Raw genomic sequence first — 24648 nt, 5'->3', positions numbered from 1 at the left:
ATTTGATACCATGTGATTCAAGAGAGCCTTATCTTCATAATTCCATTTCAACTGGGCATTGTTTATGTTGCTAGTTTCAGATGTTTGCTGAAATAGACAAAATTATGAAGATGTTTCTTCTGTTCTTTTCTTTAAATATATATTCAGAGTAATAAAATTAAATATTGTCTAAATTTTCCCTTCATGAAATAGCACAATATATCTCCTGAAATATATTGAGGATTCCACCCAAAATGCAAAGGCTTTTAAGTGGCAAGCAATGTTCCTGCAGCACATGTAGGTATTGTGCCCCCTTCAAACTTCATTGTGGGGGCAGTACCCCTACATAACCCCATGTGGGTGGAAGCACCAATTCATATATCACAATATTTAAACTTACCACCAATGAGACAGCAGTTACCTAGATAAATGAAAAAAACAATGTGATCAAATGAAGAATTAAGCACTTGTGTTTGTCATAACAATTATTCCCATCGTAGCCACATTGTGCAAATAAAGTAGAGATTGACATCAGCATTTTATGTATTTACATTTATTTTTGAGTAATATCCATCTGTGAAGTCGTATGTTCATTGATGTCCCAGGAATAATGACTACAAAACTGTGTGACAGTGATGAATTTAATATAAACAGATATTAGTGATCAATGTTTCATTGAGGAAAGTGATACATAGAAATAGGACAGGGAAATTATACATACATTTACTAATATCAGCAACTGAATGGACCGGTGATTATAACATATTAAATTAGTTAAAATATGTAATACGTAAAATGCATCAGACACAGCTTGTAAAGTTAACAATAATAGATGCATATAGCAGTGCAGCTGGGAGCAGTGGAAGTATTCCAATGGATGTGTATTGTTTCAAGGCAATGAAAAATTAATGAAGTGCATATAATCACTTAAGTATTAAAAATGTGATCTATTCTTTGTTAGACTTTCAATTTTAGTAGTTACCATATGTCATAGTCATAAGCCCACAGATTATGCAGGTATTCCATCACATCATCTAAATGCTTCAAGTGTGAGATTATTTCAGAGTTTACTAATGTCTATAGGGATAGAATTTTTTTTATCTTTATTTCTAGCAACATGAAACAAAAGTATCAGAGAGATGACTAGTTGTTTGATAGGTTGCCTCTAGCAATGTCTTTCAGCTTTTCCTAGTCAGGGGGCACCACAGAGGATCACTGGTCTGCAGATTGATTGGCAATGGTGTTTTTATAGTGTTGAGTTGCCAGCCCAGCACCCACCCTTCACAGAAGGCACACACACATACACACAAGCACCTACCTGCATGCTTTTAAAACTCACTTGACACAGGCAGGACATGCAGACTCTGCACAGAAGGAGCCGCAGCCAAGAATTGAACTGGAGAACCTCTTGCTGTGAGACAACAACGTTAACTCCTGCACCACCGGGGTTTGATAGGTTGCCTCTAGTACACATTCATTTTCTAAATACCTTTTTAACAAATTAAATTATCAGTTTGCTGTTGTGCCAGGGGACCTGACTACTTGCCCTCCACTAGGATGAGCAAGCTGGAACTGGAGCAGGCCACTCAGTGTTGTTATCCTCACACACAGTCCCTCAGGAATCCATGCTATTAATCAAACCCAGGTCACCTGGGCCATGATCAGGATTTTAGCCTTCTACACCAAGGGGACAGGAGATTATTTCTAATTTTGTGGCTAAATTTCTATAGATTAAATAAAACAAAACTGGAAAGCGAATGTTTGATCCCTGTTTAAGGGGAAACAGTCTGATGTTTAAACAGGTTTAATCACTGGAAAGGTGAATTCAGTTGGTTATGTGCTACAGTTTTTCCCCTTCTGTTGTGCACAAATATGGTATTTTGCTTTTTGGAGCTTATGTTCTGAATTATTATCTCATTCAAGGTTTTATCAAAATGCAGATGCAAATATACATTTTGGGAGGGGTAATGAAAATATAGTTTGGAAGAGCTGAAGGCAGTGTCCGTTACATACTCTGTCATTGCTAGTTGCATTGTATTGTTGTGCTCTTTCTCTTTTTTGAGTGCTTTGCATTTTGACTTATCATTTTTTATCATCTTATTATTTTACTATTTTATTTTTCTGGAGTTAAATGTAATACTCTTATTGCTCTTTCTGTGGATAGCTACTAAGTGGATTTTCTTGATGTTTAAAAATGCTAATTAAAATATTTTATAATGCAATTTTGGCAATGTAAGGAGAGCATGCCAGTGTTTTTAAAGGTGTATAATTATATTCTTATTGGAGGGCATGATCATTTTAATATATTTGTGAAAGTAACACGTTAGTTTCTACTTTCCTTTTGATTTCTATCAGTCCTATCCACATACTCACAAATATTTGCAGTCATGTAGGTGATACACATCTTCATTTGACTTTTAAACCATGTAGATGACAAACAGTTGCTCTTCTGACTGTAGCTTTAAAAGACACTTGTTGACAAAATTCCCTGAACTTAAAATGTATTACTGATAGGATATTGTCATCAGGATGATCAATTTTTGAAGGTGGAGTGGCACTGAATGAAACCAGTACAAGGCTTCAGTCTTTAAGAGATACGGTTGTAATACAGCTCAAGTGCTACCAGGAAGCTGGAGATCCTCCCTAGACACAACAGACACTAAAGTATCTGTTACAATATACAGTCTATATTTGATGTGATCCTACAAGGAACTCTGCAGGAGTAGCTGGTGTTTTAGTTCCAGCAAAGCTAAGGCACATATTTGTACTATCCAAACCATATTTCTCTAAAGTTATTCGCTAATCATTCAAGAATCATTACTTTATTTTCATGACATATGAAATTAGGGTTTATTACTTACCACCTTGTACTGAGTTTTCCAGCACAGAAGGACAGGCACCCTCGATTTTGATGTAGAGAATTATTTATGAATGCCTAATATTGCTATCACTGTATGGTGCACAGGCATTGAAGTGAAATACACTGGGGATAAGACCTCCAAATCTCTGGTATGGAGGCTACAGTTCAGAAACAATCTTCAAAAGTGCCTTCATTCAGGTATTTTCCTATGTCTCTTGGATACCATACTTGTCCGGTGAAAACAACACTTCTGAAACATTTCTTGAAAATATGTGACTCATGTACTTGTCCACGTGGTGAAATACATTACTCACAAGTCTTTTCATTAGTAAGAAATAAGGACAGTCTCAGTCTAAGTACTTGTATTTCTGAAACGCCTTAAAATTCTACTGCATCTGTTGTTATTCAGTCCTGTTTAATTCAACCCTTCATTTTCCTTATTTGTCTTCCTGTTTTGTCAGATAGCTGAATGTGGTGGCACGTCTGATGGTATAAGAGGGCTGAATGGATTTTCTAGTGCTAAGTTTTTCAACTGGTAATGCCAGCATTTCTGGGGAGGAACAGGTCTGTTTCTGCAGCAACCCAATTCATTTTAAAAAATATGTGCATCTATGACAAATATTGTGCATAATTACTGTAACATATAATAAGGCTAAATCCAGAAGGATAATAGTGAATAAATATTCACATTGGACTACTAATCAGTAGTAAAAAGATAACATGCTAAGTAAGACAATTACTTATTATTTTAACTATATGTGCGTGTGTTGAAAATAGGTCAGTCTGTCTTTAGTACAAGGCAATGCATACATTTTTGTATTGTGAGGACAAAACAATTTTTTTTTTTTTTAAAAAGACTTAACGACTTATAGTTCATTTAAAGGACAGCCGCTGTGACTGAGTTTGCCAACCTTTATCCTAGTAAACAGATAACACCTATTTATTATCGGGATGCATGCTTTCAGAATGGTTACCACTCCCCATGTAAGGGAAACTCAAACCTTCCTAATGTTCACTCCCAGCTAAAAATAATTTTCCAAAGTCTGCAAAATGTAACTGCTTATACTTCTCTAACATACTTTAACTCTTTCCATCAACCTTAGACCTTTAAAAGTCACATTTTTTCTAGCTCCACCATCTGACGTTTGCCCCTATTACTGATCCACCCCATCTGACTACTACCATCTGCCTTAACCGCATTCCTGCAGCCGAGGCTCGCCCACCTACATTCTCCCCTACTTCCCCTGTTCCTCTTAACGGTAAATAATGCACACAGCATGCTCATTTATGGGCTGTATCTCTATTGATCATCTCAAAGCTTTTTTCCTTTCTAATTATTTTCCATATATTTAGATATGATTTTTACATACTATTGATTTAAGTAATGCTTTTTTGTTATGTGATTACTACAAATTTCTGTCTTACCTTGTAGCATTTTCTCTGTTTTTATATGTATCATGGTCTAACATGAAAATGACTGAGGACTGCTGCTCTACCCTTCTTATTCAAATACAATCAAATTAAAAAATAAATAAATAAACAAGCTTTTAAATAGTAGCACTTATATTGTTTCATAACAAAAACTCTTTACAGATAGCACAATAGTAAAAAGGTTGCTTTTAGTCAGCTCAGCTTGTGTTAAAGATTTTTACATTATCTGCAAAATGTGAGACATCACTATGCCTTACTAATTGAAACTGTGCTTCTTTATTGCATTTTGATTGCAAATTTTATGAATCTTACACCACAACTCCTAAAGGTGATCAGCTCAGGTTTGGTCAAACATTTGTGATAATTGTGCACAAACTGATCAAACATGGGTGTGTTTTATATGTGCTATTTGTTCTAAGGTTTTATCAAGTCTGCAGTGTCTTTATTTTCTAGAAGTTACCACCATGGCACAGAGGCAGCGCTGAGGGCGACCCATATTACCTAGGTTTGACTATTGACTAGGGCACTTGAGGAGCTGACGTGGGGGTGGAAAGGCAATTGATAGTATTTTATCAGAATGCCTATTTTAGAGTGGGTAAGGTTTGTACACTGCAGCCCTGATGCTGATACCACAGTATGGGTCTTGTGCTTTCAAATACGAGGGAGATGCACTAAGCCCTTTTCAGCCATAATGGCCTTACATTATTGCATATTAGGTGCTAGGGTGGGGAAATGGGTAAGGAATCTCAATAAAAACAAACTATGGCTGGGCATGATGCTGCACTTGGATGTGTCAAGTTCTCTCTGCATCTGAGTTTGAGCAAAGGTGTTAGTGGCAGCTGATGGCCTTCTCCATAGGGGCCAAAAGAATTAAAATTTAATTAAAAAAGTAAACTCAATTGACAGTGCATTCAGTAAAATGTGAATTCTACTGGCAATATGTTTCATTTACTTTGACCCATTAAGTCCTTTGCCTGATATGTGTTTGTAAATGGAAATTAGCTTTTAATTAAACTTTCATTTTAAGTCTTTTGTGCTGTAAATAAAGGTCCAGTAACAGATAAATATGTACTTACTATATCCAAATACAGATCAAGCTAGCTGCTTATTTGTTTACTGTTAAGTTAATTTGACCTTTTTAAATCATACTTGTAAATATGTTCTAGGTAAATAAAACTTCAAAATCAAAATGTAATAAATGGAATGACAATATTAATCATTTTTGATTGTGAAAGCTACTGGCTTTAGCAGTGGATGAAGGAAAATTGATTTATTAACTTGGGGGAAGAGTCCTATGCTATATTTTCAAAAAGATCAGTTTCAAGAGAATCAGATACATCTTTTGCTTATCAAAATAATTTACTAGATAATTAATAGTCAAATATATAGAACAATATAATACTCAGTGTCAGGAGACCCAGCCAACATAATATCAAAGTTGTTTTTATTAAAGTAGTTGTTGAAAATCCTGATGATTCATACAAACTTGTGACTTCAGTTTGCAAGACAAATTAAATAAGAAATTTGATGCAAACTTAGACTCTTCTCCCTCTGACACAAAGGCAATTAATTCTGGTTTACCACAAGGGTCAACATTAAGCCTGCTGCTTTTTCACTTTTTATTAATGGAATCTCTATAGACTTTCTGTAACTTGAACTAAAACTGTACACTAACAGTACACTGTCAAACAAGTCTGATAGGTCATTAAAAATAGTAACAATGGTACAATCTATTACCTGTGAGCACACACACACACACACACACACACACACACACACACACACACACACACACACACACACACACACACACACACACACACACACACACACACGCTACTTTCAGAGAACAACTAATAATGTTTTCTCCAGCTCAAAAACAGCCCAATAATGCTGCTTTTCTCCCATGAACACATATTTTAATAAATTAATTCCCAAGAATCCTTTAGGCAGGATCGTTCTCCTGGTGAGTCACCAAAAATAGTGTGCCCATCTTGATCTCTCTCTCTCTTTAATTTAAACTGTACACTAATGATGACTCTGAGAGTGACTCACATATCCCTCTCACAATTAAGATTTTGCTCAGTTACCTCACGTAATGACTTTTTATGGAAAGAAATATACCCAAATTTGAATATGTTAAATGTTCTATGGGATGTATGTAAATTATCTCTCAAGTAAATACCAGTATTTCAATTACAGTAGAACCTCCATAGTTGACCACCTCCCTACATCAACCACCTCCTTAAGTTGACCTAATTTTCAAAGACTGGATATGCGCCACATTTAGTCAATGAAAGACCAACCTCTCTATATTGACCACCTCTGTAAGTTGTATTTTGGCCACTTGGACTGTGACACACACACTATTAATTTACCCTCTATAACTTGACCAGTTGAATCCACTCTACACTAAGGAGTAGAAGGTGTGGGATTTGCCCCTTAGTTGTATTATTTTTTCTTTAGTATAAGTTCTTTTTTCATGTTTTATTATTGCCATGTGTTGGATTAGGCCTAACATCCTATTGTTTATCATGTGTTGCTGAAGATTTTTTAAACATGAAGGACTGGTCTGAATTGTAGGTCCATCCTTCAATTACTGAAAAATTTTACAGTTAATTGAGACATGATGGCCCAAAGAAAAGAACATAAAAAGCTGACATTGAAGAAAAAGGTTGATCTTCAACATTGTCTGGAAAGTAGCAGCCAAAGAAAGACCGTGGAACATTTTGGTGTTAGCAAGGCCACAGTTAGCAACATCCAAAAATGTAAACATGAGTACTTGGAGAGATATGGTAAGGAAAGCAGAGACCAACAGTGGAAAAGGACTTGATGAATTCAATAAAGCCACATTCATCTGGTTCAAACAAATGAGGGCAGTTAATGGCCAAATCTCCAGACCAATTATCCAAGAAGTTGCTAAAAAATTTGCACAGGCATTCAGGTTGGCAGATTTCCAAGCATCAAGTGGTTGGCTCAAGAAATTTAAACTGTAACAATGAGATCTCCCAGAAAGTCTCATGTGGTGAATCCAAGGAAGTTCTAGTAGAAGTTGTGGAAGAATTTTTCAAAAAGTCCCCGGACTTCTCCAGAGGTTTTAAAGATGATGACATCATCATGAAAGATGACAAATGTAAGAGCAGAAAACTTTTCAAAAAACATTTCACAGTTCTGCTTTTCCCTAGTTCAGCTGGAGAGAAACTAAACCCCTTGATGATTGGTAAGTCGGCAAAGCCACGTGCATTTCAGAACCTGAAGCCTTAAGACATCCCCATCACTTGGAGATCAAACAAATGCACATGGATGACTGGTGCCCTTTTTGAGGAGTGGATAAGGGATATTGACTGAAAATGAAAAAGAAACAGTCTGTTCTTCTGACAGTAGACAACTGTTCTGGCCATCCGCAAGTGAATCATCTCACAAACATGACACTGAAATTTCTGCCTTTAAACATAACCTCAAAAATCCAACCTCTTGACCAAGGCATCATCAAAACATTTAAAATGCACTACTGAGCCCAGCTCCTGCAGTTGGTTATTACTAAAACACAAACCTGTGGTCCGCCTGTGGAAGCAGCTTCATCCGCTGCATCAGTTAAAGCTCTGGATGCTGTCCACTGGATCAGTTCTGCTTGGAATAAAGTTCAGCCAGAAATGATACAGAAGTGTTTCAAGAAAGTTGGATTTGTCACAACCAAAGAGCACAATGTTTTGGCCCCATCAGACTGTCCATCTCTCATGGCAAAATTCGAAGGAGTAGATTTTGAAAGTTTTGTTGCAATGGATGATGAGGTGGCAACCTGTAAAGAACCAGACCCAGAAGAAATTTTCCAAGTGATATTGACAGACCAGCATAAAAGTGCATGAAGCTGTTGATGAAGTGGAAGAAGCAAGTAAGGATGACACAGAAATTGCAGAGACTCCAAAAGAAGAAGATGTCAGGCATCTGATAATGCAGTTGAAGTCATTTGCTGTGAAAAAATGCTCCGGTATGGTGAGTGGTGCAGCCAGTGTTGAGATTGCTTTCTCCACTTACCTTTGTAATAAGAATAAGAAACAGACAAAGATTGACTTTTTTTTTCAGAAAGAATGTTTAAACCATGAGAAAACAGTAAATGTATTGATTTGTATGATACTCTATGTATGATTTTGCTGTGCTTTATGTATGATTTTGTATGATACTCTCTAATAAAAGTACAAGAAAATAAAGTACATGTACGTATCAGTACAGTAGGCCTAGTTCCTTATGTTGACCAGTTTGTTACAGTCCCTTGGGTGGTCAACTTACAGAGGTTCTGCTGTACACGAATTCTGAATGCCTATCATTGTTTCACTTTTGAAAGTATTTATTGGTAGATTCAGACCACTAATACCAAACCTGTTGAGTTGCAGATATGCCATGTTTCTTCCTTTCCTTTGAGCTCATCAGTGCAGCTTAAGTGGATTGTTTGGTCATAGCTTAGAAACACATAGCTAAATGCAAGCCTGATATCCAACATATTAGGGTAACTGCAAAATATCCCAAACAAAACCAGTGTTTTAGCTAAGTGATGACTGAATGTCCAGAGTTTAATGGCTTGAATGCACCAGTCAAGATTTAAAAAAAAAAAAACAGTGAAAGTAAAAAGCCATGGACATTCAGAAGTTATGTAGCCGAAACACTGGTATGCCCTTAAGGGGTCATTTGCATGTATTCCATAGGCTTTTATGACAGGAGGTTTGGTATTACACATTTAAGATACTAACTTTGCTCAGCCTTTCTTGTACGTTTTCTAAGTGGTTAGTTTATGTGACCCCTTTTCCCTTTTGTTTGCAAATTAGAATACAACCTCCTTCTGTTCAACATTCGGCACACTTTTCTTATAGAAAACTAGTAATCAAATGTGTTGCTTTTCTTATTACACACGTTTGCTGATTCACCATTGGGAGCTCCTAAACAGACCACATTGGTTGATATTCAGTAGAAAGGTTAACCATCTGCATGATACACAATATATAGAATATTATTGATATATATATATATATATATATATATATATATATATATATATATATATATATATATACTGTTAAAATTGCATCACAGCTCAGTCTTCTGGTTCATAGTAGGTTATCTATTAAAGGCCCAAGGGCATTTATAGCCTTAGCCTATATAGTTGGCTTTCGCCACCCCTTTTATTGAAAAAAAAATGCTCCTATCATTTCTGTGCTGTGCTGTCAAGCTGAACACTGAAGTAATCCCTGGGGTATATCTCTCCATCCCCATCCAAGATTCCTCTTGAACAAGGGCCAAGGCAGTGCTCACATGTGCTACCGGGATTTTGTGTGTTCCACAGCATAGGAGTCTCTGATGGATCTGTCCCTCCTCCTCCAGCTATTTCTATTATTTATAACCGTGTCGGCGCAGTTCTCTCCGCCCTTGTGGTCTGAGGGATCTAGATTTTTGAGGTGCATATTCATCATCAAATCTGGGTTGATGGCCTTATATATGTCAGGCACACACCACCTGAGAGCAAGGTATGAGACTGAATAGAGCTGCTGGTCTTTTTTCAGTCGGGGCATATAAGACATATTTTTGAGTCTTGTGCATTTAATTAGTGATATAGGCTATACCAAACTCCTATCATCTCCTGATGAGGAGAGCCTTGTTAGATTATTCACTTCTGCTTAGAAGACTAACATACAGTAAGTATAGGTGAAAAAAAAACCATTTTTTTTTCAAAAACTGAGCCAAGAATCGGATACCTGAAAACATTACAGTGTAAGAAACTTCTCTGTGAGGAAGTTTTTCAATTCCTGTATGCCTACCCTGCTTTAATTACTTCTGAATACCTGCTAGAGTTAATAATGCTGTATAATATGAGTAATATTTCAAAATGTTTTTATTTTTTGACTTAGGGTGTTTTTAAGTTTGCCACTTCTACTACCATTTCATGATTTTTTTTTTGTTTTTAATATATAGTGATTATCTAGACATACAGAAATTGAAAGACTTCCACACAGAGGAGTTTATTGTACCATTTTGCTTTGGACCCAATATACTGGTATAGTGGGTTGTTTGAGACTTAGGAGATGCCATGGAGATTGCGTGTTTTTTATACCTGAAAACATTCATACACAGGAAATGTTATCTTCTTTCAAAACTAAACTGGCATAGCACTTTATTCAAACAGAAGAAATATAAATATTTTAGACACACACAATGGTTATTAAATCTGTGGCATATATGGTTGGGCATGGAACCAAAACATGGCAAATGTTAAGGAGTGATCCTACCACTAAATCAAACTTCTGTCCTAGCATGCATTTAAACAGGTCAAACATGAATGACCACAGTGAAATAAAATATCATGCAGAAACACTGGAAAGTAACTGTTATTGTTATAATATTCTTTCCTCAATCTGAGTGCTCTTTCCTCTGATAAGGGAATGTGAAGTGTATTTTGTTAGGAAGTATTCCAGCAGGGTGAACTTTATGAGCTACTTATTCGAATGTGATTGGATGAAGCAGAAGAAGCTAAACCTGATTTTAAGAACAGAGTATAGTAGTTATCTTTTGTTGACAGGATTAGTCCAACTAGGCCAGTGGCCCCTTTTCAGGGGAGATCCAAGCTAATATTTATATTACTAGAGGAAATTTGGCCAGGACATTGGAGAACTTCCCCTACTCTTTTTGACAGGTGCCACGGGATCTTTTACATCCAAGCAACCACCAACTCAGGAGATGGGGCCTCAGTTTAACATCTTTTCCACAGGATGACATACTCAGGAGTGCAGCACTCATCTTATGTTGCACTACAGTGCCAGGTATCCATCTTCCTGGTGTAGGAATAGAACCCACAATCATCTGCATCAAACATGAGTGTGCTACCTGTGCCATTCCACATGAAGGATGTTTAATAAAAAAAAAGTAATACTTTGCTATGCAGTTCTAGAACTAGCACCACCTCTGAATCATCACAAATTTTCAGTTCACAAACTTAGTTTGTTCATTCATCCTTTTGTTTTGGTAAGCAAATTACAGCTGTGATTATGATTATGTATATTACAGACCAATCATAACCATTTGCATTAAGCCTGACAGTAATACTGTTTTTTTTTGTGTTTACTTTTCTTCAGGTCTAACATCTGTACCTTTAGCCATATGATAATGCTGGTGCGAGAAGATATCTTGGCCAAATCTCCAATATGCCACAGGGGTTAATGTGTCCTACCCAGTCCAAATTATTTCCATTTATATTGTGTGAATTATTCATTTCAGCATCTACTGCAGAAGGAATGGAATTCGGTGATTTACAGTCCAATTAAGCCAAAATATTCTCCTCATCACAAAGGTGTGTATAGTCTGAACTCTGGAGCGTACTTGCTGTGGAAGGTGTTTCCTGGATCAACTTGCATAACCATAACCAGAATAATTTTGTGCCTCTCTGTGGGGGCATTTTTGGAGCTTCCCAATGTTTACAAGGATTACTGGAATACAAAGAAATGCTACTCATATTAGCTGGGTTGGATGCTTTCTTTAGAGACAATTAATGTCCATTAGTGTCTTAACTGTGAAATTTAACTGTGCACCTTTTACTCCATTCTTCACCTTTTCTTTTTGAGCCTTAAATTATTACATTTGCACCCTTTGACGAGATTAGTACTTATCCACAACCATGGTACTCCACAAGCATTCAGTTTCACTTGTACTGAAGGTGAGTTTGCTGCTTAGAGCCTTAGTTGGCCTTTGCCTAGGTCTGGAGTTCACAGGGTCCCCCACTCAGTGGGCACGATACCTACGCTGGGATGCAAGCACGACAGGGGACTTAAGTTTCCAGTTCAAAACCAGTGTGTCTTCAGCCTTGCTTCTCTATTTTGATGATGGTGGAAGCTGTGATTTTCTGCAGCTGTCCATTAGTGATGGGAAAGTATTGTTGAAGTACAGTGTGGACTGTGCAGAGACAGTGATTAGCACAAGCAAGGAAGTTAATGACAGTGAGTGGCACTTTCTTATGATCAGTCGCAACCACCTAAGAACTGTCTTAGTTGTTGATGGTGAGGCCAAATCAGCAGAAGTCCGCCCAGAGCGCCAGTTCATGAGAATTGTTAGTGATTTATTTTTAGGAGGGGTTCCATCAGATATTCGGCCATCAGTACTTACTCTTCCTGGTGTGCAGAAGGAGTCTCCATTTCTGGGATTTATTATTGATTTAAAATATGGAACACAAGTGCCTCAACTTCAGGACAGCCAAGGTGTCATACTGGAAATGGAGGGCCTTTGCACTAAAAACCCATGTGAAAATGGAGGAGTTTGCAACCTTTTGGATGGGGAGCCTATTTGTGACTGCACCAGCACAGGATATGTAGGGAAATTCTGCAATGAAGGTAAACACGTACCATTATTAATATATTTTAATTACTGATATGCTTCATGCACAAGAAAAATTATTATTATAACCATTAGCTATCAACAGTAGAGACCTATTTTGCAAGTGATACCATTTGTTATCCTAGTCATGAAATCTACTGCAAATGATGTTTTAAAAAACAAAAATGCAGTCATCAAACTGTTTTGTTTGGTTTTTCATAATTAAATTGTGAACTTCTTGAAGGAATACACAAATCAGGTTTGCATTTTACAGCTGTCAGATTAATCTAGGAAGATTTCATTTTGAATTTGTTTCATTTTACAGACTTTTCCAATTTTTTTCTAATTTCACTTTTTAAATCTTTACCAGAAACATCATATTAAATAACAGTAGCTTTAGAACTGATGCGATTTATAGTCTATTGAAATAATGGCTAGGTAACGTTTTATCCACTGGTTTCAGACATATTTGAAGAGTCAACAGCCGTTATACCCTTTTTGATACAGTTTACATTTAAGAAGCACATTCTATTAAAACCATGCAGAAAGTCTGCATGGTCAATTTCTGTACACATTTATATATCTGTATTTGCATTACTGTTCAGTACTTCAGTAAAACAGATGAGAAGTCAAAGCAAGCAGATCTCAGTGTTCTGCATTACGGAAAAATGTTAAATTATTTTTTGTTGTGTTTGTCATTGCTTTTCTGTAGTATTGCATAGGCTAAACTGAATACAATCTACCTGTGTCTCTGTGCTTGTGTCATTTTGTGTATTTCACTGTAGAATTCCTTAGTATATGTTGAGTAATTTCTACTCTTTATGTTTACTCATAGCTTGTTACAAAGAAAGGGTTTTCAGGAGCATGCACACTTTGTGAGGTTACCAAGTACAAATCAACTGAACGTTAGATGAGTGCTGTGAAAAGGGCAGCTTTCCTCCTCTATTAAAAGGCCCTCCTTCCTCCTACAGTGGTTTGAAGAGACCGTAGCCACTCTTTCTGTGATGATGGGTTATTGTGCATTTATGCTACTGAGACAGAATTTTTGGCATAAGTATGCATGCTGCACCCTTAATGGAAATGTAATTGTGTCAGCTTTGAGATAATTTAAGAATGCTACCCATTGCAGTCCTTTCTTTCTCATTTATCAATTGTGTATTTTGAATTACCTTATATCCAGCACAGTCCAAGGTAATTGAATACCATGTGCATTCTGAGAGGTTACATACAGAACTGTAACTACTTATTTTTTTAATATTAGCTACTTAGGCTGTTGAGTAAAATATTTTTTTTCAAGTTACTACAGATTCCTGACTAAAACAATTAGTGGTAAGCAAATCAGAACTAAACATGATGCAGGCAGTTTTAAGGTACTATTCATTTCTCTAATTACATCACACACTTTGTTGCTTTTTAGGTAGAGTGAGAAAATTCATGCATATAGAAAATGATTACACTTACTTTCATGTAACAGAAACGCATAACATTTTATAACAGAATTAGCAGCTTTCATATCCTTAATATTCCAGAAGAATCAAACAGATATTGTACAACTTGTTGGTAATGGGACACTTTGAAAGATATGTTATGAGTAGTGCCTGAATGCCTTGTGTACCCAGAAGTAGAGAAGTGTAATCAGCCCAAACCAAAGCAGGTCCTGGAGTGCCGTACTGTGATTATAAAATTATTCACACTATTCTTTGTACCATGCAGTAATGTAAAAGAACTTAAGATTTTTGGAAAAAGGGAATGGAAATAACGATTTGAATTACAAGATCTTCCACTGTTAAATTATTTTCATACGTTTGCAAAAAACACATATGTCTCTTTCTCTTAATATTCTGATTCAACTTGTCTTTTCACAAGTCATTGTCTACTGCTAATGATGACATTGTCTCCTGCTAATGATGACAGAATTCTCTACTTCCAAAATCTCTGAATAATGGGACTTTAAAATTAAACCTTTCTTTTAAGCGTAAATAAGAACTTTTAAATATTATTTAACTGTTAGAAGAAATGTCTCAGGGTGATCTTTTTGGGGCCTTCAGTCTGTTTTCTCTTTTTTTTTCTTAGTTTCCTCTTTATTTCTATGAAAAACATAGCACTCTGTTTAATTAATACATTTATTCAGAGATCCGTTATTATTTTGTGTTTTAGGTTAACCAGTGAGGAATACATATATGATATACTTGTTTTGAATTTAACTGCATATTTACAAATATTTGAAGAACATATTAATGTTTTAAGCTGCACATACAAATTAGTGTAAGGATTTTCAGAGGTACTATATACATACATGAATACATTTTTGATGAGGAATAGGTGACATGTCAGAGAAAAAAATAATCTAATAAAGCTGGCAGAATTCTCCAATTACACAGAGCTTTCTTCCTAGCACTAGAAAATGTGGGAACTGTGGCAAATGTAGATACATCTTGGACAGGGACAACATTGTTTTGGAAAATGCATGTCACTCCAAAGTTATACTGAGGAAAGGCAATTGTGCCACTAAAGGTATTGTAAAGGTATTGTTTGGCTAGCCACTTGTAAAAATGCTCTTGTTTCTATGTTGGCAAGACGAACAGGAGTCTCCAAAAAGAATATAGACACACACACTTACAGTATTAAAACTAAAAATGCCAATAATGCCCTGTACAAACACTCATTGTCAAAAAATTCTCATGATGAGTTCTTGTTTGGTATTTTGGAACAAGTAGTTACTGTCACGGGGTGGTGAGTGGGAGAATATATTATAGTACAGAGAATTGCTGTGGCAGTTTAAATTGAAAGCTTTTACCTACCCTGGTTTAAACAACTATCTATTAAACCAGTGTTAAAATTCAGAGCAGTCAAACCATGAAAGAATTTTCTGTTGGTCACTGTAATATTTGCCCTTCATTTACTTCCAAGCTCATTTTATTGGTTAGTTTTTCTATTTGATTCTAAACATTTGATTTTTAATATTTGACTTCTTTTAAGTAATTAACTTGTTTGCAGTTTGTTTTATTCTTAAACTGAATAAAAAAAATCAGATTTTATATTCAGGTTTTAAAGATTTTACTTTTTATACACAACAAAAGCAGTACTGTACCTTTAAATTCTTTAAGGCCTTTAAGGCTTTTAACTGATTTCCATTTACTCAAATACATAAATGTGATTGTTCATCATTTTTTTTATTCCGATGAAATCCTGACAGTAGCAGGATGAAACCTCTCAACAATTAAACTTTTTTGAAATTTACCTCTACTGGCTCCCTCCATTTTTGCATCTTGTATGTGCACAATGCCTCAGGTCACTGTTCTTCATTTTTATGTGGTTTTATTTGGACTGGCCATGGACCATAAGTAACCTGCTGTTGTTGATTAAGCCAAATATGAAATCATACACATTAATACTTTCAGTAGTCATAAACCCAAATTATATGGGTAAAGGGAGATGGGAGCCACAGTTTGTTAACCTACAGTGGTAAATGATAGCCCTCATTTCAGATAATAAGTAGAAAGAGCACATACAGTATGTAATAAAAAGACCAACCACTTAAGAGTAAATAAGTAAGCTTTAATTAAACAATAAGGTGAACAGTACAGTTACAGATTAAATATACAGCAGAATGAGAAAGTGTACAAAGCATATCCAAACAGCATTTAGTTCCCTGAAAATGAAAAGAAGAATCTGAACTGCAGACAACTAAATATCCTGGTTATCTCTTACTAAAGAATACTGGTCCCATCTACTGTAAGTTAGAAAAATACTAAAATACATAGAGTACAGATCTTCCAGATAAAGATAAAGCAGAACAAAGATCAATCTTAAATATATAAAAATATTTCAGTCCCATCTGTTCTTTTTCCCGGAAGCCATTAAATCATGAACTTTTGCAAACAATTTTGCATTGACTACATTAGATGAATGTAATATTACTCTTCTCAAGAAAAAGGCTAATTACAACCATTCTTTGCCAAAGCAAATGTAAGTAAACCTCATCTGTAAAGGACAAGGACTTATTACAGCAACCCAGAGTTATACCCCAGCAGTGCAAAGCTACAATGCCTTCCACACATTTAGGCTATTGCATCGACAGTGACTAAAAGTGGTGGTGTCTCTATCTGTATAAACAATAAAGTCAGCTCAAGACTAGTCAAACAGGATATCATGCTTGAGCTTCTCTATATCCAAATTTCCATGGGCAAGGTCTTATATCATATCCTATTCTTTCAAGCTCCATCCCCAAGAAACCCATAACTCATATTTGGACTTACTGTAGTTTGTCACCATTCAGCCCAATACCATATTCATGGGTGGCTTCAACTACTCAACTATAAACTGAGAAACTTACATGACCCAAAACATACAATCCCAGGGATTCCTGGACTTTATAAACACAAACGCGTGGGACCAGATAGTCCATAAACCTACTATAGGTTTGAACATACTCAACCTGGTACTCATAAACATGGGAGAATACTGTAACCCCCTAGCATAGTATCTTCTCTAGTCAGGTTAGACTGCAAAGATGTCTCCTTTGTAATAAAAATCAGTTATGTGACCCTGACTAATCCCATGACATTTAGGTACTATTTTAAGACAAAACTCTTACTGCTAAGTGATAACCTGTCACAATTTCAAGGCCCCACCCAAAACTTTGGAATACAGCTGCTTATGCAGAATTTTTCACAAAAACCTGGTGCAATCATGTCAATAAATGCATACAGACAGCTGTGACTACCAGAAATAAGCCCAGTGCTGACTTAAAAAATAAACCATCCTGGTGGAATTCAAACATAAACAGACTGTATGACAAAAGAAAAATGTCATTGTGATGATTAATAAGTGTTAGTCAACAAAAGCTAAACAAACCACTAAGCAGGCAAATTAAATCTACTAAAGCTAAATGTAAGGTAAAGATAAGCTTCCCAGGCAAAGGACAACCACAACACTTTCTATAGCTATGTCTGAAACCACAATGGCAGCACACAGCAGTATGCACAACTGATTGTAAATAGACATAGTTATATTGAGATGGAAGATATACCAAATCTGCTGGCCAACAAAGTCACCTCCAGTGCAACCCCTGATCCCGCCCCAGCCAACCTCCAGGAAATAATCAAATCAGCCAAATCAGATCCCTTGACTATCACTAGAGAGCTAGTCTTAGATACACTCTTTATGGCCAAAAACACTGCATCTATGGACCCGATAAATATCCCAGGATACTTCCTTAATAACCTGAACCATGACCTGTTGACAGCATAGCCTCCATGCACTGAGTGTGTCATGTGAATAGAGAACTGCAGTGGTCATCCATCTGAATAAGGGTAGGCCATCAACAGACCTCAGGAACTACTGACCCGTAAGTCTGAGTAATGTTATATGCAAGTCATAGAAAGAATTATCATGTAAATGATTAATAATGGCATAGAAAACCTTCAAACTCTGCAGCCAACCCAGTTTGGTTTCATCAAGGGCAGATCATGCTTACTCAACCTGGCAAACCTCTCTGAGAAGGTCAGCAAGGCAACAGATGTGGGCAAAATGGTGCATACTGTCTACCTTGGACCTGGCTAAAGTATCTGATACAGTTCTGCACTTAGGCATTGTACAAAACTCAAGGATATAGGCATAAGCCCACATGTTACATGATGGATAGCCACCTGGCTTTCTGATAGGACCCTCCCTAAAGAGACTGGTCACTAGAGGAGTACCTCAGGGCTCTGTGCTGGGTCTGCTCCTTTTTGGCATATATTTCTTAAAAGTCAAGGCCAACATCAAGGGCCTCTGGCTGACCAGTTTTGCAGATAATTGCAAAATAAGATACGTCATAGAATTCCCCCCAAAATACTTTTCCTTGCAGGAAGGACTAACACAGACAAATGACTAGCATCAAAGCCATGGCTTTAAAGTCAGTGCCAAGAAATGTATAATAGTCCCCTTTGGGAAGTTAGCTACACAAGGAAATTACCTATTCAATGACACCCCTCTATGGGCAGAACTAGTAGTCAGGCAACTGGGTACATATATATTCTGTATTACTAAACTTATAAGCAAGGGCATGGCATCTAGGTCCTAGGAAGTTATTGATTCATATGATTTAGCCCTCATTAGGCCCATCATTGAGTATAATGCACCCTTTGGTGTGTACCTGACCAGGCACATACAACAACAGGGATGTCCATAGAGTTTTCTTACAAAAGGAATACGTAAACAGCACATCCTATGCATATCACCTGAAAGCCCTGTTTTTACTTTGTTTCCTACAGACTGTTGAGAGACAGTGTATGCCTGGCATACAAGGCATCCTTAGATCCCACACTGATGGACCTTTTAAATATCAACAACATGAACATCATCAGAATTACTCAATCTAGGGATTTAAACTTTGCACATGACATAAATAGGGCAACAGATGGGCAGGCATGTATCTCAGTGAATTCCCTGTTCTCTGCAACAGGCTTGCCATCATGTGAAGCAGAGCTCTTTCCTAATCATATTCAAGAAAAACTTGGAACAGTGGACAGGAAATTAAAAATACACCACGGATCTAGCTCTTATGTGTCTAATGGACAGCGGCAGCCTGTAAAGCTTGCTGTAGCTTTCAAATAACCTCTAAGACACATAAGCTTGTGGGATACATTTGTGATACTTGGCTTGGCTAATAAAGGCCCCATTGGTTGCTAACCTAGTATACAACAATGAAACTGTGACTACAGACTACCAATACTGTGCATCTTCTCATACATTTCATAACTGTCTGCATTGTAATGTCTGCCTTCTTTTCACAGTTTTAGTTAGCTACTTCTTTTAAGAAGACTGTAATTACATGTTGTGACCTGCTAACAAAGCAGATGCTACATGTTGTAGCTGCAAGCAGTTGATTAATGCGCTTTTCTTCCCTTCATCTCCTTTTACATTTACAAGAGAAACATTTACAAGGTTACACACGTTTTGAAGACTTGAAGACCAAGTGCATTCGTAGCAGGAAGTAAGCAATAGAGAAAAACTGTGCAACATCTTTAAATTAGTTTTCCTTAGCCTGACATCAGCCACCACACTCCTGCCCTGGCTCGTGGAGCTATCCCCTCCCCTTCCATCTCTCTTGCTAATACCACACATGCCAAGGCTACTGATGCAGACACCAGAGAGAGCATTAAGCAACATCATGGTTATATGTTGTTGTTGTGTCTTTCGGCTTTTTTCGGTTAGGGGTCGTCACAGCAGAACTCCGGTCCGCTAATGATTGGTAGTTGATTTTTACGTGCCGAGTTACCAGCCCTGATGCACAACCTTCAATGAAGGTACGCCCATTCACACATGTCTCCACGCAGAAGGCGCTCTAGCTGAGAATCGAACCGGACAGCATCTTACTGTGAGGTGACAACGCTACCGCAGCACCACCACCGCGGATTCAACATCATGGTTATATACGTATGAAAATATAATGTATGTCAGGCTTAACTTAGAGAAATGAATTGCAAATGCAGATTGGGAGGGTGGCCTAATGGTTAAGGTGTTTGCCTTACAAACATGAGGTACAGGGTTTGAATCTCACAGGGGATAATTGATTAGGCTTAAAATGGTTCGCAAGGGTAGTTAGCCTAGTACTAATCTATGAAGTTATGAACTTCATAGAAAAAGCACAATGATTAGATACAGTCTGATATTCCACTAGATTCATGACAAGGGTTTAGCACTAACTGTTCTTTGGCTCTTCAAGTTTGATTGCTAACCAGATTTACAGGAACTGTGACTGTAGCTTCATACAAATCCATAAATTGTATGGTTTATGCAGCCTTTTGTAGATAAATGTACCCTGACAATTTTACAGTTCAATGTCTAACTTATGAGGGAGCACTTTAATTTCTTTAAGGTTGTTTGTTAGAATGTCAGTTTGCCAGGCACAGCACTGATATTTGGTAATACTAGTGTAAAGATAAGGGCATGATTCAATGTATGTTTGGTTTTGGTATGTAAAGTTAATGGAGTATATGGAAGGCATTTTTCCTATTTGCAGATGTGTCCGTATTTGTGCAAGGCTGTGTGTGTGTGTGTGTATATATGTATGTTGTTGTATCTTTCGGCTTTTCCCGGTTAGGGGTCGCCACAGCGGAACTCCGGTCCGCTAATGATTGGCAGTAGATTTTTACGTACCGAGTTGCCAGCTCTGACGCACAACATTCAACGAAGGTACGCCCATTCACGCATGTCTCCACACAGAAGACGCTTTAGCTGAGAATTGAACAGGACAACATCATACTGTGAGGCGACAACGCTACCGCAGCACCACCACCGCAGTCATGTATCTGTATACATGCGTATTTGTTTATGTGTTTACATGTATGTTTTATCTTTTCCAAAAGTGTGATTTGGGTTGCTGATAGAGAAAGAAATCCATTTTAGACCTAAAGTCCCCTTTTTCATAGTTTTCTGAATCAAAAAGATATATGTGTTTTACTGTGTGATTGTTCCTAAAAAGTGAATATCAAGAATTGCATAACAAAGTGATAAAATAATTTTGAAAAGGACAGCGGAAATATATGCCATTTGTACAAAGATATGCTATTCCCTGTCTTGATGGTGTAATCATTTGCATTCACATTACAAAAAGAGCTAAGTGTTTACAGTGTTTTTTTTTATGTAGCAACAGCAAATGTTTCTTGTTTATTTGGTTCTCTTTGTATCCCTGGATTTTAATTTTGTACACTAAGGAAAAGTCAGTATGTGAGTGACTCCAGCCTCAGAATTGTAAAGAGAGAGTTTGCATTTTGGAACATTCAGTCCCTAAGATGTGTCATGGAAGATGTAACTCCAAAGGTTACTATTTTTAGAGTCCACCCATCAGAAATATAAAGTTGACATTTACATGTAAGTTATTAATATTCAGCTGCTTACTAGGTTCAATAACAGAAATTCACTTTAAAGTAATTTTCCTCATTTGTTTTGGTTTTCTGGTCACTGTCATACTACTTTTATAATTAAATATCAACTAAAATAGTATCTCTAAAAACAAGTTGACTAAAATGATTTCATATCTTTTTGAAAATTAATTATTGTTGTAAATGCAGACATAGGCTATTGGTAACTTACAAGCAGCGACACCTGAATTCCTCACTGGGCTGGGCCTAATAACATACATATAGTACGTATATAGTGTTAAAAAGACAGCGATAAATCCTGAAATGTAGCTTTTAAAAGTGAAATAGAATGCATAACCAACAGATACCATTAACAGGTAAACTGTAACCCATTTAATGTCTCCATTGCTTGTGCAAACAATACTCAGCCTCCAATTATGAAGCAAAATACGACATAGCCTATAATGAGCTGAGATAGTATTTACAGCAACTGTGAATTTAATTCTTGTTGTTCACAAAAGTTTGTACAGGTAATACTTTCTCAGACTTTTTGGGTCTTCCTATATTTTTTGTTAATTCACTTTGCACAAGTAGCAGAATTTATGACTTTCTGGTCTCACCTGTTGACATAAAATAAAATCATCTTAACTTTCTGTCTCACCCACTGTCCATTTTGTTCATCTCTGTCTCTGCCAGTGTTATATACATGCAATACCTTATGGCTTATTCTAAATAAATATATATCCATAAGATATCTATATATATTTATTTAAATAAATATATATGGATATGTTATGGATATGCTATAGTTTGGTGTGATAGAATTTTGTATTCTAGGTTTAGGATTTAATTACAAATGGTGAAGCCATGAGTCTTACCACTACTATTTCTTTAATGCTGTAAGTGTATTCCAAGTCTGCTAAGTTTTTTCTCTACAGTATCTTAAAAAGTTTCCTCATACATGAGCATTCATAAAGAGGGTATTCATTTCTTTTAATTTCTTGGCCTTTGAGTGTTAACATTTGGCATGCACTTTTCTGAAGTCAAGGTAAACATCTAGAGCCTTTGCCTGACCACATTTGCAGTTGACTGCAGATTAGTCATGGTCACTGAGTCCCCTAATGACACAGATATCCTTCAAGAGGACCTGATGGAGACAAACAACTGGTGCCAGAGCCATACACTAAAACTCAATGCAAACAAAAGCTTAATAGTGCCCTTATTTACTTATTCATTTATTTATTTGACATTTGTTTACTGGGATGGTTCAATTGGGTCAGAAAGAACCCATTTTCAGCAGAGGCCTGCAGAGAAAAGCTCCAGTTACACACAGAGATGTATAAACTTTATGCAAATAACATAAACAATTATACAAAAACATAAAAATTATGAGTTCCAAATAAGCAGGAACAATGTTATGAGGTACATGGAAACTAGCCATTTATATTACAAGATATAGAAATAAAAGATATAGAGTGATGAAGTACAAATGGAGAGAGAGAAAAAGAGATTCAGTCTGGTCTGATGAAAGTCTTATGAAAGATAACCACTCCTGGAAATTACCATGTTGATAATAAACTCCAAAAGGTAGACCCAGTGGTCATCGATCTGGGAGCACATGTTGACAGTAGCCTGACCTTGACCACCGTGTGTCTACTGTAGTGAAAAAAATATTCTACATGCACAACATATACGTAAGTGTATGGCATCCAAGTCCAAGGAGGTAATTGTTCCACTGTGCTGAGCTCTTACAAGACCAATCACTGAGTATGACATACCTGAAATAGTTTGAGGGGCCACAGAGGTACCTCACAAAAAGAGTACAGGAAGTGAACAAGCCTTGTTTGGACAATCCTAAAGCCCTATCCCTGTACTTGGTCTCTTACAGACTGCTGCAAAGCAATCTATGCCTTGCCTACAAGGCATTCTCTGATCTAACATTGATAGATTTATTGCACATTTGCAAAACAAATTGCATCAGAAATACCTACTATAAGGACCTAAACCTCATCTGCGATATAAATAGGACATTATGAAAAGTCCCCATAGTTACTGAAAAATATAGGTTTTACAACAACAGAGTTTGCAGCAATCAGAAAAATAGTTTTAAGTTCAAGCATCTCAATAAAATCTTTGCCAAAGTATTAACACTGACTATGACTGTTTTCTAATGTAATATTGGCTACATGTATTTAATTATCCCTTATTATTTGCTAACTGAATAGGTCTGGTGGTCCGTGAACATTTTTTCTGCCATGGACTTGGCCTCATGACATAGGAGACAGATTAAAATGATGTCAGAAGACGAAAAATGAATACAATGTCTTGTGATGTCAGAAGATGAAAAATGCATGCAATGTCACAAGACATTTGATTTTCATAGCATTATAAGTCTATTAATATAATAATATCAGGAGAGCAGTTTATAATCATTTTCAAAAGGTTAAATAGTCTCAAGTAAAAAGAAAGAGGCCTGACAATTCAGAGCAAACAATATGCAAAGATACGACAGCTTAAGAACACTCAAGTCTGCAGGCGTAATGCTATAACTGTTTTACACAGCTGAGAATAGGGCATGTTTATGTTTAACAAAGAACAAATCTTTTTTTTTTTTCTTGTGTTGATTTTGTGAATGATGACCTTTAATGATATAATGCACATACAGATACTTGACATCACCAGATATTGCCTCTGTAAAGGTGTATGTTAGGAAATCTGGGCATTTGCCAATAGCAGTCATCGTGTAGCCTGCATGGTTTGCAATTCTCAGATTCGTTACCTTGACACCATTTATTCCTTATTGTAATGAAATGCTGCATGCTGCTTATTTGAGAAGCACATTTTCTCAACTTGTGTTCTCCTGGGTCACACTAACACAAAAGGCATTGCTGACTGCTTAAATGAAGTGCCTGACTTATTAAGCTTCTTGAGTTCAGGTCAATACTAATTACATAGTAATTAACTGATAGTCACTTGTAATTGTATTCCTAAAGCCTTAACTTCTAAAGCAGGTATTGACTGGTCTGTTTGAATGTAATGCCTGTCTCTCTCTTTGGAAACACAACCCTTTATGTAGAAGGGACCAACATTCCCTAGGGTGCTTTCCCCTAGGTTGAGGTGCTGGAATAAATAATCAGCCTGACATGCATTTCAGTTCAATTTATTTTGCCATGGTTTGCA

General features: G+C 36.6%; 1 protein-coding gene across 1 annotated transcript in view; it reads left to right on the top strand.

The window, feature by feature from the left end:
• The window catches only part of LOC122803823 (neurexin-3-like), a 2450564-nt gene that overhangs the window by 283395 nt on the left and 2142521 nt on the right, over positions 1-24648 (top strand). The window contains exon 2 of the mRNA XM_044073508.1: positions 11389-12636. Within this exon, the coding sequence (XP_043929443.1) occupies positions 11928-12636 (709 nt within the window). The 5' untranslated portion in view covers positions 11389-11927. The remainder of the gene's footprint in view (positions 1-11388; positions 12637-24648) is intronic.

Source organism: Protopterus annectens, chromosome 6.part0 (genome assembly GCF_019279795.1).
Source record: "Protopterus annectens isolate FY-2018-M chromosome 6.part0, PAN1.0, whole genome shotgun sequence".
Lineage (NCBI taxonomy): Eukaryota > Metazoa > Chordata > Ceratodontiformes > Protopteridae > Protopterus > Protopterus annectens.
The sequence above is the reverse complement of the archived record's forward strand: the minus strand, read 5'-3'. Positions and strand labels throughout refer to the sequence as shown.